The sequence below is a fragment of the Camellia sinensis genome, chromosome 11, assembly GCF_055761805.1.
Source record: "Camellia sinensis isolate YWXY chromosome 11, ASM5576180v1, whole genome shotgun sequence".
Taxonomy (NCBI): Eukaryota; Viridiplantae; Streptophyta; class Magnoliopsida; order Ericales; family Theaceae; genus Camellia; species Camellia sinensis.
The window spans coordinates 42,848,508-42,861,583 of NC_138971.1; the positions used below are offsets into that span (position 1 = coordinate 42,848,508).

Genomic DNA, 13,076 nt, shown 5'->3' on the forward strand with positions numbered 1-13,076 from the left:
AAAAGTTATTCACCGTTGTCCACTGTAGAATAAGATGTGAACATCTTTTTGTCGGCACAGATATAGCGAGTAGCACCAGTGTCCACCCACCATTTCTTCGGATTTCCAACAAGGTTTGCCTCGGAAACAATTGCAAAAAGATTTATGTCATCTACACCATTGGAAATATTTTCCACTTCAGTCATATTGGCTTGAGCAGGCTTCTTGCTTGTTCTTATTTTACTTTTGCCTTTGCTACGGCAATCTTTAGCCCAATGTCCCTCTTTCTCACAGATGTAACACTTGCCATTAAACTTGCACTTTTTAGTTCTCCCCTCTTAGAGCCTTGTGATGAACTTTCTCCAGAAAACTTCCGTTTCTTGGCTTTTGGAGCATGTTCCATCACATTTGCCTTTGACTCCATTGGATGCTTACCAACCCGCTTCTCTGAATTGCGGTTTTTCTCCTCAATCCTCAAACGCACAATCAATTCTTCCAAAGACATTTCTTTGCACTTGTGTTTGAGGTAGTTCTTGAATTCATTCCAGCCTTGTGTTAATTTCTCAATTAAGGCTGCAACTTGGAAGGATTCACTAAGAGACATGCCTTCTGTGTGAATGTCATGTAGAATGAGTTGAAGATCTTGAACTTAGTTGATCACAGTCTCAGAATCAACCATCACAAAGTCCAGGAATTTGCCAACCACAAATTTCTTTGAGCTAGCATCTTTTGTTTCGTACTTTTTCTCCAAAGACTCCCAAAGTTCCTTTGCTGTCTTGATAGGACTGTAGACGTTGTATAATGTGTTGTCAAGTCTGTTCAAGATGTAGTTTCGATAAAGGAAATTATCATATTTCCAGGCATCGATCACAGCAACCACTTGCCGGTCAGTTTCATCCTCATTCAGAGTAGGAGCATTCTCACGAAGAAAACGAGCCAAGTTCAGAGTTGTAAGATAGAACAACATTTTCTGTTGCCATCTTTTAAAATCAGTTCCTGAGAACTTCTCTTACTTCTCACCGTGATTGACTGGCACAGTCACAACAGGAGGGGTTGGAGTAATTGCAGCCACCACACTAGTACTTATTTGGGCATTGGTTTGACCAGTTTCAGTAGCCATGAATTCTAAATTATAAATTATAATTATAATTAGAATTTTATACTACACAGAAAATTTAAACCAAAACCACAAAATTAAATTCTGTAAAATAAAAGAAACAAGAATTGTAACTTTTATTTTCAATTAATTTGAAAATAAAATAAAATTTTATTTAACCAAATTAATTCCACACAGAAAATTAAATTTCTGTAATCACTTCAATAATTAAAATACTGAACCAGAATTTTAATTAACAAATACTTAGAAATAATTCTGAAAACCAAAATTAATTTCTGACAAGATTTCACAAATAAATATTCTAAATTGTTAATGACAGCAGTATATTACTACTAGTTGTCAAAGAAATAGACAGTATATTATTACTATCTGTCAAACAGTATATTACTACTATTTGTTTTTCAACCAGAATACTATTTTGTAAAATCACAGAAAATAATTTCTGTAAGAAGAAGAAAGAAGAAAGGAAATAAACGAAAAATTCTGTAAACAGAATAATTCGAATCTGTCTTAAAATTGTTGGGACAATCTTCTGTGTATAATAAATAAATTTGAAACCAAATCAAACAAAATAAAATAAATAACTTACAAAATTTATTTTACCGAATCGAAAGAAAAATTAAAGATCAAGTCGAGTGTGTGACACTTTGTCCTTAAGACAAATTCGCCCCACAATTGTGCTTACGGACAAATGACGTCTATCTCCCAAGATACAATGATCTTCACAAATTATAGTAGCATTCTAAACAACTTGTACGGCGAACAAAACCTTGTGTTCTATACTCTCTTATTTTTTCCCTAAAATCTAATATGAAGAATAATGCAAAGAGAGAGCAAAACTGGGAAGGAAACAGATTTTTCCTGGATGCCCTTCATGCCCAAACACTGCTGGAAATGCTGGTATTTATAGGAATATAATATGCCCGAATAAGTTCAATTTTGAACCGAACAGGTGCAAATTTTGAATGAACAGATGCAGTCCAAAATTCAACAGATCTACTGGACAGATTGATCTGTTTGAACTATACAGTTTGAATCTGTGAAACTGCAGAAGTTTCTGGCAGTTTAATAACTGAAAAACCAGTTGAATCTGTTAGGAAATTTCGGACTAGAGGAGATAAAAATGGACAGAAAATTAATTCAATTTTTGGTACCAAATTTGAATTTGATTTCATTAAAAATTCAAATAAATTAATATAAGAACCGACCCAACCCACACCCACGCCCGACACAGCTTGGCTCGGCTCGGCCGGTCGGCGGCAGCGGCGCGCGTGCATGTGGTGGTTTGGGCTAAGATTCACTTTGTCCATAACTCCTTCCTTCTATAAACTTGGGGTGCCCCTTGTGGCCCAACCCAAGTGTTGTAATCTAGAGCTTGTATACATACACAAGCTCTCTTAAAGTTTCAATGTGGGACAACTCATTTCAAGGAAACCCACATTTACTTCTTTAATTGTCCATTCCACGAACCCGAAAATGACGTCAACTTCCCATTTACTCATAAATGGTTTTGACGAACCGTCTTCACCGTGTGACTTGCCATGCAGTAGGAATACGTCACCTCTTCGGACCCACTCCAAAAGATGTTTGGGGCCCACTCAATTTTGGGCTCAAAGTTAGCCCAAAATAAGCCTTATAAAACCAAATTTCCAACAATAATTAATACCACGCTAACAAATAAATTTTCAAGCAATAAGTGATAAATTAAAGGCATTAGTTTTAGAAGCCAAAATCATCTTAGAAATAATGGGAAGGTAAATTTAGTACTAAAAAAAAAAAAAAAAACCATGTGAGAACTTAAAAATACCTTACAAGAAATCACAATTCTTAGCCTCCTTCCTCACAACATCAAGAATAGAATCAAGACGCTCATTGTTTGAAAAAAAAAAAAAAAAAGAATCGATAACCTCAGATTTATTTACATGATCTCTCATATCATGCAACTTGAGAAAAGTCCTAGAGCACCATCATATTCTCAAAGATGCAAAAGTTGCTGTTCAAAGTTTGAAGTTATTAGCAACAACCAATTCCAAATTAGATTATGGACTACTTAATGTTTATTCGAATAATGGCATACCTATTCATTTTCTTTGGAAGCTTGTTGCCCACTAGATGCATCTAACACCTACAATATATTAATATAATATGTTAATAATTTCCATATATATATATACAAATTGATAAAACGTAAAATTCGTCAATTTGTAAGTATTGCACATCTCTCAAGCTCGTTCTCCCAGCTACACCCTATGACTCTAAGAACAAAACACGTGCTGTCAGGTTCTTGGTCGTTGTAGTGAACCTAGACTCAATGTCTTGTGTCACACGTTGTGTGATCTCATCAATAAATGAAGGGGCTGCTGATGATTGGGATGGGCCGCTGCCTCGCGTATACACTGCACTTTAGGGCACTCCTCTCCCATAGGTCTTGCAATACTCATGTCCATCCTTCCCAACGATTTTATGGTAAATTTTATCACTATACTCAATCGTATGTTGCTCCTTAGGAACTTTCCAAAGATGCACATTGTATTCTTCTTACATTTTGAAAATATAAGGACAATGTTTGGTTAAAAGAAAAATATGTGTAAAAACTTTTAAACCATAGGCATACCACAAGTGCCACCACATTGGGATCATTCAGGTTGTGTGCCCTCTTCCAGAGACTCATCTTATCTATCCACTCTCCTTTATATGTCATCTGCAATTTTTTTCAAGTTAGGAGCTCAAGTCTTCACAACATAATAAGTCACAAGTGCAACACTAGATGCAGCCCAGCTGCAGCCACAAGTGTCACACCAAATGCACTAGGTGTGGCTGCAGCTGCAGCACCAAATGCAGTCTCAAATGATGCTTTAGGTGCAACTACAAAATCAATAAATTAAAATGAATATCTGAGAAAGATGTCCTTCCGATCGTATGTGGAGGCCCACGAAAACCCCGATTAGAAGAATTCTTCTTAGCAATCGCTTATGACATTGGTTAGACTATCAAACATTAGTTACCTATCATTAAAACATTAATTAAAATTTTACAAAGAATACTTATACCTGTACTTCTTTACTTGTCCAATATTGCACAAGTTTCCTCCACTGGGTTGGCACTATGTTACTAGGTAATCTAGAAGCAATGTTCGGACCATTCTTGAATGGAACCCAATACTTGGACTTTGTCTTGCTTTTATGATCTTTCCATGATGTCCTACAAAGTCGCATACAAAGTTGCAAACAAACTCTAACAAAACAAATTGTAGGAGATCATTTACATCATTTCTGCATTATGCTTCCCCTGCTACTAAAATATGTAGTAGCAACCATCCACTATAAAGTATATTGCCAAACAATATCACTTCAAGAATGAGCAAATAGAAGATTGGAAAAGAAATGAAATAATTACCAAAAGCTTTTTGAAAGCCAACTCCACAAGTCTATCCATCGCAACTTTATCAAGTTCCCTGCGCAATGACAATAATGTATTCATCTCAAGAAGATTTGAACAAACAATTTTTAAATTTGAAGTTTATCATGAAAAGCTTAAAAGACCGACGCAAGAAAGATGTTCAAATATTGAGTATTACCTCAAACCTTTTAGGATATTCCTTTTCTTTATTCTCTTCTTCCATGTATTCCATTAATAATCAATGATTTATTATTGATAGATGTCTGTTTCACTCTTCCTGAAAATATTGGAATTACTTGCTACCTTTAGTTATGTTGATGTTTGTCTATGAGCTAGTGCTCAAAAGTTTTTATTTAGAGTTTCACATCAATTTTTTGACTTCATTCTTGGATATTTTTTTGGGGGTCTGACAAAGCTTTTGTTTGGTTATCAGATTGTGTGAAGGTGGAGAATTACTCAACAGAATATTGTCAAGGCAATAAGGAACATTGTTTTGATAATTATTTTATTCTTGGTAGGTCTGATTTGAACTTATTATATACTTTTCCTTATACACAGTAGAGGATGCAAAACTCATTATTGGGCAAATTTTAAGTGTTGTTGCATTTTTCCATCTTCAAGGTGTTGTGCATCATGACTTAAAGCCCGAGGTTATTGTTTCTTGAACTTGACATCTTTGTATTTTGCATTATTAGGACACATAATTTTATTTATTTATTTATAGCTTTCCAAGTAAAAAAACTTATTTTCTGTTGTATTTAGTAAACATTCCCCATTGTCGATATATTTTTATGTAATTAATGCCTTTCTAATTGCTTGCATTACATAATTTCCTTTTCTCCTCTAGAAACGAAGATGCTAATATGAAGCTTATTGATTTTGGCCTTTCTAATTTCATCAGACTAGGTAATAGACACAGTTCATCCTAAGTTTGTTCATTATCTTAATAGATATTCGTAAGAATTCTCAGTTATCACTCCTACACTAATGTAATTTTAACCTCATTACATATTGGTTACATAGACTCGGGTATGAGTTTCGCGTGCAGGTGCTTGTCCAATTGTTCGGCCTATTTAAACCCTAAGTCTTAGAACATATATACAAAATTTGGGTACAAGCACGGGTACTTGGACACTTCTTAATGATTTTTATATATTGCATATTGTATAATATAATAATACTAATATAAGATGTTGTAAATTATTTAGGTATGTATTTGAAATTAAATGGATTTAAGGGGAAATGGGGGATTTATGTAGTGTCAGTGTTTTATTTCCATCCAGTACTGCTTTATAATAAAGTTATTTTGCCTAACATTCACTGGCCTAATCAAGTTCCTAATCAAGTTGAGTTTGATATTTCTCGTGTCACGGTTGCCTTGTTTAGCCAGTTTATGTGATTAAATGAGCTAGCAATTCAATTAAATGAGTGTCTTTTACAATTATCTGGCTTGTTTATGAACTGTTCCTAAGCCTATCTAGCTTGTTTATGAACTATTCCTAAGCCTAATTCTTAATAAAATGCATGTTTTGTATGTGTGCCTAATTGGACTAGGATTAGGATAGTAACAGTTTATCTCAATTATAAAATCAGTAGAATTTAGGTCAAGCTTGGCTCATTTGATCGAGTGAAAAGGCCTAAGCAAGCCTCTTACAAGCTGAGTTCAATCCTTTAACAAACAGCTTGGTTTGTTAAATAGCACTAAGGATAGGAGTTTTGAGGCTGCATTTGGGGTTTTGTAGTTTAGAAGGTAATTAATCCATTAAAATGGGTTCATGCCACATGGGGTTTTAGATCAACTTATCTTCTTCTTTTTTTATGCAAACTTCCATGTTATTTGTTAGAAGTGTTCCCATGGACTTGTGTCACTGGGTAGATATTTGTTATAGATATGCAATGGTTATATTTTCATTAGACCGAACATTGAAAAACAAAAGTTGTGATATATGATGCTATAAAGAATAGTTAATATCAACAAAGTTTAGCATTGAATTCATAAGACGTTTCTTTTTTTATGACTGTTTATGCAGATGAAAGACTAAATGATATTGTTGGAAATGCATATTATGTGGCACTAGAAGTCCTCTACAGATCTTATAGTCTAAGGAGCATATTGTAAAATATATTAAGAACAGAGCATGTTAATGCTACAAGTGAGACAGATAGATATATAAGGAGAAAAATGTTCAACCAAGGTTACAACAATTTTGTTTAGACTAACGAACTTTGCTTGAAAAATACTATAAAATATAGTTGAGAAAACGGAGATATTCTTTGATGCAAGTGTTACACGCTAACTTGTTGGTGAATTCCCTTCTTCAGCTGAATAATTTCTTGATTAATAGTGTCATCCTCTCTGAGATATAACAAACCAAAGATAATGTGAATGCTCTCTGATATTCATTTCTTGATTCATTTGTCTCAAATTAATAACAGATGAGGAAGGATTGATTCAAACCAAAGCCTGTTTCCAGAATCAGATTACCTGGTGGAAAAATCAATTGATTGACTAAAAAGTGATCGAATTACAGTGAGTTTAGATGAAGAAGTTGAATACAAATTACAGTGAGTTCAAGTGATCGAAGTAGAGAGATGAATAAGTTGAAATACGAATGAATGATTCGAAGAGACTCACTGAGATGAGAGAGAAGGAGAGAGAGAGAGAGAGAGAGAGAGAGATACCGTTGGAGATCTCTTATTTAGATGATCATGGTGATCTATAGAGCGAAATCGAGAGAGGGCACTTGATCTAATAATGAACTTGGTTACTCAGACACGATCGAGCGAAATTAGATTTGGGGAAAATGAGGGTGCAAGGCAAATTTTACACAATCAAATTTGGGGGAAATGAGAGTTTAAGAAAAAAGGAAAATATAAATTGGGCTGAGTGGGTTCCCAATAATGGGCTTGCAAGTTTTTGCTTAGGCTGAGTGGGTTCACAAGTTTTTGTTTTGGCTGATTTGCCGTTGCAAATAATATTTTTTGCGACAGTCAAATAATCAGTCGCAAAAAAATAGACGTAAAAAATTATTTTTCTAGTAATGCGTTAGATTTCCAGGGCGCTTATACCAGAAGTATTGGGCTGAGGTTGGCCTCCAAGTGTGCAAGGTGGTGCGTAGTTTCTTCATTGGTGGCTACATTCTCAAATAACTAAATCACATAAATCTAATGCTAATTCCTAAAGTGAGTCATCCTATTAAGCTCTTTCAATTTAGGCCCATTAGCTTATGTAACTTCATGGTTAAGATTTTCACAAAGCTTCTTGATAATCAGTTGAAACAAATTTTGAAACCCTTAATTTCTCCCAACCAATCTGCCTTCGTTCTTGAGAGAATGATTCAGGATAATTCTATTGTTGCACATAAGGCCTTTCATTTCCTAAAACAAAAGAAAAAAAAAAAAAAAAAAAAGAGATGGTTTCATGGCTATCAAGCTGGATTTTAATAAAGCCTATGACTGTGTTGAGCGAGACTTTTTATTTGAGCTAATGCGTAGAATGGGCTTCTATCCGAAATGGATTCAATGGGTTTCGAAATGTATCACCACTATCAATTTCTCAATCTTTGTCAATGGCGAAAAAAGGGGTACTTTTAAACCATCTAAAGGGTTGCGTCAGGGAGATCCTCTTTCTCCGTACCTCTTTATCTTAGTTGCGAATTTTATGTCAAGTTTGGTCAATCAAAGCCGTCATGAAAGACATATTTTGGGCCTCAAAATTACCAGGCATTGTCTTACTTTGTCTCATTTGCTGTTAGTAGAGTCGTCTTGTTGAGTTCTTGTTGCTTGGCATCTAGTCAAATGGTAAATTCCGACAAGTCTAGTGTGCAATTCTCTCCCAATGTCCCTCTCTTACTCTGAGGAAGCATTCGTTCTATTTTTGGATTTAGAGAAACTCCTGATGATGCGAAATATCTGGGGTCTTCCATCCTTTTGGGGGAGGTTAAAAGCAGAGGCATATGATTTCATCATTGAGCAAGTGCTAGCCAAGTTACAAGGTTGGAAGTTGAAATTGTTGTCACATGCGGGGCAAGAAATATTGATAAAAACTGTAGTACAAGCCATTATAGCTTATGCGATGCCTTACTTTATTTTCCTGAAGAAATTTTGATGGAGCAAGTAAAATTAAGTGGTTATTGTTCAATAATAAAAACTTTCAAAAAAAGAAAAAGGAAAAAAAGAAAGTAAAATTTAACTTAATAGCAATACTATACAGAGAACTAAATACAGAAACTGTTTAATTGGATAGTTGGTCGAACGATTGACAGATATCATAATAGTTGGACCTGGCCAATCATCTGACTAAAATTTAACTTAATAGTAATACTATGCAAAGAAACTGTTCACCTGAACGACTGGTCCAACGATTGAAAGATCTCATAACAGTTAGAATTAACCAATCGCCTGACTGATCATCCGGATACATAAATTTTTATGTTCTGATATATGCTCGATCTATGTGCAACTAGATTTTTTTTAACCTAATAATGTAAATTGCAAAAAAAAAAAAGAAACGGAGAGAGTTCGTAGAACAGGTAGGAAGTATCTACGTTTGTTTTATGGCTTTATGTAGATTCATCATCCTCTTTAATTTCCCAGTCTCTCGTCCTCCATTGCAGGTACTCTCTAACCCTACTCTATCCTCATCCCCAAATTACCCTCTCAAATCCAACATATTCACGACCCTACCACTCCTCCGTCTCAATCATCTTTGTAATCGCTCAACTGCTTCGTATTTCTCGTCATCCTCATCCATGGAAGCCCCTCCCGAAGGTTACAGAAGAAACGTCGGCATTTGTATCATCAATCCTTCCAAGAAGGTCACAAATTCGTGCTATTCTCTCTCCAGAATTAGTTTCTCATTCTTTCTCTAAATGCTTGTGTTTGTGTTGTGAAGATTTTTGCTGCTTCGAGGCTCGATATACCTGACTCCTGGCAAATGCCACAGGTAACCCTGAATTGAAAATGCTAATTGATGATCAGGGTCTGGTTTTCTTTTTCGATTTTTACATTGGAATTTTGTGTATATACATCCATATATATGGTTGAAGCAGTTTGATCTTAAAAGGTTTTTTCTTCTTTTTTTTTTCTTTTTTCTTTTGTTTTTGGGTTTTAAAAAATGTGCAATTTTGGAAAGAAAAATTTGTGAGAAAGTTTCATGGTCTGGGCTGTGTGCTTACCTGATACTTGTGGCTTGTGGGTATTTGTAAGTATCCGGGTTTATCTTGGGTCCAAAATGGCCTTGGCTTAATGGGTTTCTTTCTTTTTTATTGTTTTGATTGGTGAAATTCAGTGATTAGTTGTTAAATTAGCACGTGGTGGGTGTTGAACTTGCATCGTTCCCCTCCTAAGAGTGGAATTCAAACCTCCCTTTAGGAAAGACTTGGTGGCCAAAGGGCTAGCCTTGGCTTAAGGATTTTCTCATCATCAAATATATATATATATATATATATGTACGACAAGGCGTGCAGGTGTGCTTTTAAAAACTTAAAAAAGTTATAAAATTTGAAATCCACAGTTACCTAGGGACAATTTAAGAATGAGAAAAAAACATGATAAAGGTGTTCATACCAAATTGGTTGCACACTTTTTATAATAGTATAGATATATGTATTGCTTATAGCATTAAACATAGAATTCGGGAGTTCTAAAAATTAGGTTGCACTAGATTTTACAATAGGTCTGTGGTTTGATTTTTGCATTCCATATTCGTGTGCTAATCTACTAAATAATCAGTTTTTATTTTTTAATTTTTTTATCTGAACTCTAGGTGAGTGTATTTTATGTTGGTTTCAGAATTGGAAACAGTTGCAACAACTCTTTTGGGTTTTGGAACTTAGTAATGCTAGTGGGCCATTTTTATAACAATTTAGATTGACTAGATTGTTTTTATTTTATTTTTCTTCTCCGTTCATTTCTTTCATAATTATCGTGGGTTTTGGAACTTTCTTGGTTGGTTGTTTTTGAACAGTTTAGATTGTTATCGTTACCCCCTCCCTCCATACTTTAGTGGCAGATTGTGATAGATTAGAGTGCACCATAGCTAACATTCTTGAATTCCCAAAGTTGTGATTATTTATGGAGGCTAGTCTCTCTCTCTCTCGGTATGTGTGTGTCAATATTTTAAAGCTTGAACAGGTGAAAAGCATTATGATATGTTTAATGGACAATTAGTGTGTAGTCTAGAGTTGTAGTTGTGATGTCAAAACTTGCATAAATTGTTAAAACTTCAATGCATCTAATAGAGTGCAATTGTGTTCTGATTTCTTATAATCTTATACGAGTATTCCTTACTTGGAAAGCTTGGTTTCCATGCATATGAGATGGAAAAATATTGTGTGGTGAACAGGGTGGTATTGATGAAAATGAAGATCCAAGAGATGCAGCTATCAGGGAATTAAGAGAAGAAACAGGAATTACTTCAGCTGAAGTTCTTGCAGAGGTTTGGACTTGAGATTTGACTCCTTAAGCATTATAACTTTTTTGGCGTTGGTTTGTTAGTCTTTTGGACTTGAGATTTGAGTCTTCTTGCATTTGTAGACATTTTCATATTTCGAATTCTTTTGTCATTTCTCTTATGATTTGAAAATGTTTCTTTTCCAAGCTAATTAAAACAATATACCGAAACAAAATTTTGATCCTTGATGCAGGTACCATATTGGTTGACATATGATTTCCCACCAAAAGTCCGGGAAAAACTTAACCGACAATGGGGCTCAGACTGGAAGGGTCAAGCACAAAAGTGGTGAGCATCTTTATACATTTGAAATAGGTGTGAAGCTGCATTGTAGGTTTCTTTTGGCAGGGGAAATGAACAAAATTTAGGATAATCAAGTGCAGATCAAATTAATTCATAATTAACATTGACCTATGTTAAATGGACTCAAGTATGCATGATGGGTGATGCGGCTCAGCAGGTATGTCTCTAAGTGTCTGATTTATCTAATTCGCACATCCAAGGCCATGGGGACACAGCAAAGTATTCAAATATTTTAATATACTTTTTTATTTTCTAGGTTAAAATGGTGGTGTTCGCGAGGTGCACTAGAGAATTTCGTGCATAATATAGGAGCTTTATTTATAATTTTATGGTGAGCTCAAATTACAAAATATACTTGTTTGATGAATTTCCAACTAAATATAGCGGACACATCCCTTACCCTCAGCCACTTTTTAAGTGCTTGACATGGTTACTTCATACATTTAGAACAGTCCATGGGTGACTAATGCTCCCAAGTATTCAACTTGTGACTTGCCCTTCAATGATGCATGGGTCTACTTCTTGCCTGGTTTGTGTCAAGGCCCTAGGTGAACAAGGCTATATCAACTAAATTAGTTTTTCCATTTTATTCCTCCAGTCAATTCGTCAAAACTATTTTATTCCAGCTTACTGCCGGGGTGATTTTTACATTGTCTATCTAGAAACTAAACTAATGAAATTACGACCCAGGGCTCTTATTTCTGCTGAAGTTGGATTGAACCCTGACAGATTTCATTTGGACTCTTTTAGTAACTTTTAACTCGTTTGGGTAGTTACTTGATTCATGAACTTGCTTGCATTTCTTCTAAAGACAATTGTAATGAATGCCTGATTGGATTGCTAGAATGGGATAAGTCTCAATCTCTGATCATCTACATAACGGTCTAGAGCAAGAATGCACCTATTATGTTAGGCTACACTTTTACATTCCCGTATACATTGTGTCTTTAACTCACACGTGCGCATATGATTCAAGCTTTGGATGTTCTAATTCATCATGCCATCTGTAATCACTATATTTCATGAAAAATCAGTGTATAAATGCAGGTTCCTATTTAAATTCACAGGAAAGGATGACGAAATCAACCTTTTGGGTGATGGGACTGAGAAGGCGGAGTTTGGAGCGTGGTCGTGGATGTCACCGGAACAAGTAGTTGACCATGTGGGTGCAATTCCTTAACCTCATTTTGCTATAATGGTTTGAAACTGGTTGTCTTGCCATTTCATTATTTTACATATTTTCTGCATTTTTCTGTGCAGGCAGTGGACTTCAAGAAGCCTGTTTACAGAGAAGTTTTGACAGCTTTTTCCCCGCATCGTCAATAAAATGATTTGTTCCGATTGAGACAACTTGAAAAAAGGCATGGCATGGGTATACAGTTGTGCGATTGGTGTACTCAAAGTCTTCACCCCAACCAATTAAGCAATTTTTTTTCTGTCTTTTTCTTTTTTTAAAGATGTTTCCACAGTAATGGTAGTTTTGATGTGGTTCCGACAAAAAGATTTTTTTTTTTTTTTTTTTTTTTTCAATGAGATCGCTTGAAATCAAGATATTGTAGTGTATTGGGGAGTCTCAATCCTGCTGAAATGAATGTTTTAATCATTTTTATGACTCAAGCAGGGCATTTGTTCCTTGCTTTTGTGTGTTATAGAGACGATTTTTCCAAGCAACGTAAGCGGTGGATTTTAGGTACTATAACCAAATCGACCTTCCATTAGATTCAGATAAAGAGAAAATTCAGCCACTGATTGATAATGTGTAAGATTAGATAAAAAAACTGATGCTTTTCTCAAAACAAGAGGTGATTTTTGCAGTGCTACTGA

At 35.0% G+C, this 13,076-nt stretch overlaps 1 protein-coding gene and 1 long non-coding RNA gene across 13 annotated transcripts; one reads left to right on the forward strand and one right to left on the reverse strand.

Moving 5' to 3' along the window:
* Window positions 1-3,112: 3,112 nt before the first annotated feature.
* LOC145801921 (uncharacterized) lies at window positions 3,113-4,284 on the reverse strand. The gene is made up of 3 exons (XR_014343793.1): window positions 4,147-4,284; window positions 3,711-3,797; window positions 3,113-3,221 (listed from the first exon to the last, which is right to left on the reverse strand). It is a non-coding gene; the product is annotated as an uncharacterized LOC145801921 (long non-coding RNA).
* Window positions 4,285-8,790: 4,506 nt separating this feature from the next.
* Window positions 8,791-12,869, forward strand: LOC145788733 (nudix hydrolase 26, chloroplastic-like). Of its 12 annotated transcripts, XM_082893799.1 has the most exons (8): window positions 8,791-9,027; window positions 9,112-9,312; window positions 9,390-9,440; window positions 10,842-10,934; window positions 11,143-11,237; window positions 11,509-11,583; window positions 12,300-12,414; window positions 12,513-12,869. In XM_082893799.1, the coding sequence occupies exons 2-8, from the start codon at window positions 9,247-9,249 to the stop codon at window positions 12,576-12,578; spliced, it is 561 nt and encodes a 186-aa protein (XP_082749925.1). In that variant the 5' UTR covers window positions 8,791-9,027; window positions 9,112-9,246; the 3' UTR covers window positions 12,579-12,869. The 12 variants fall into 12 exon arrangements, 7 of the variants coding, with proteins under 7 accessions (XP_082749925.1, XP_082749927.1, XP_082749920.1 ...); XM_082893801.1 differs by lacking the exon at window positions 11,509-11,583; XR_014343789.1 differs by lacking the exon at window positions 8,791-9,027 and having other exon boundaries at window positions 9,038-9,312; window positions 12,287-12,414.
* Window positions 12,870-13,076: the final 207 nt, after the last annotated feature.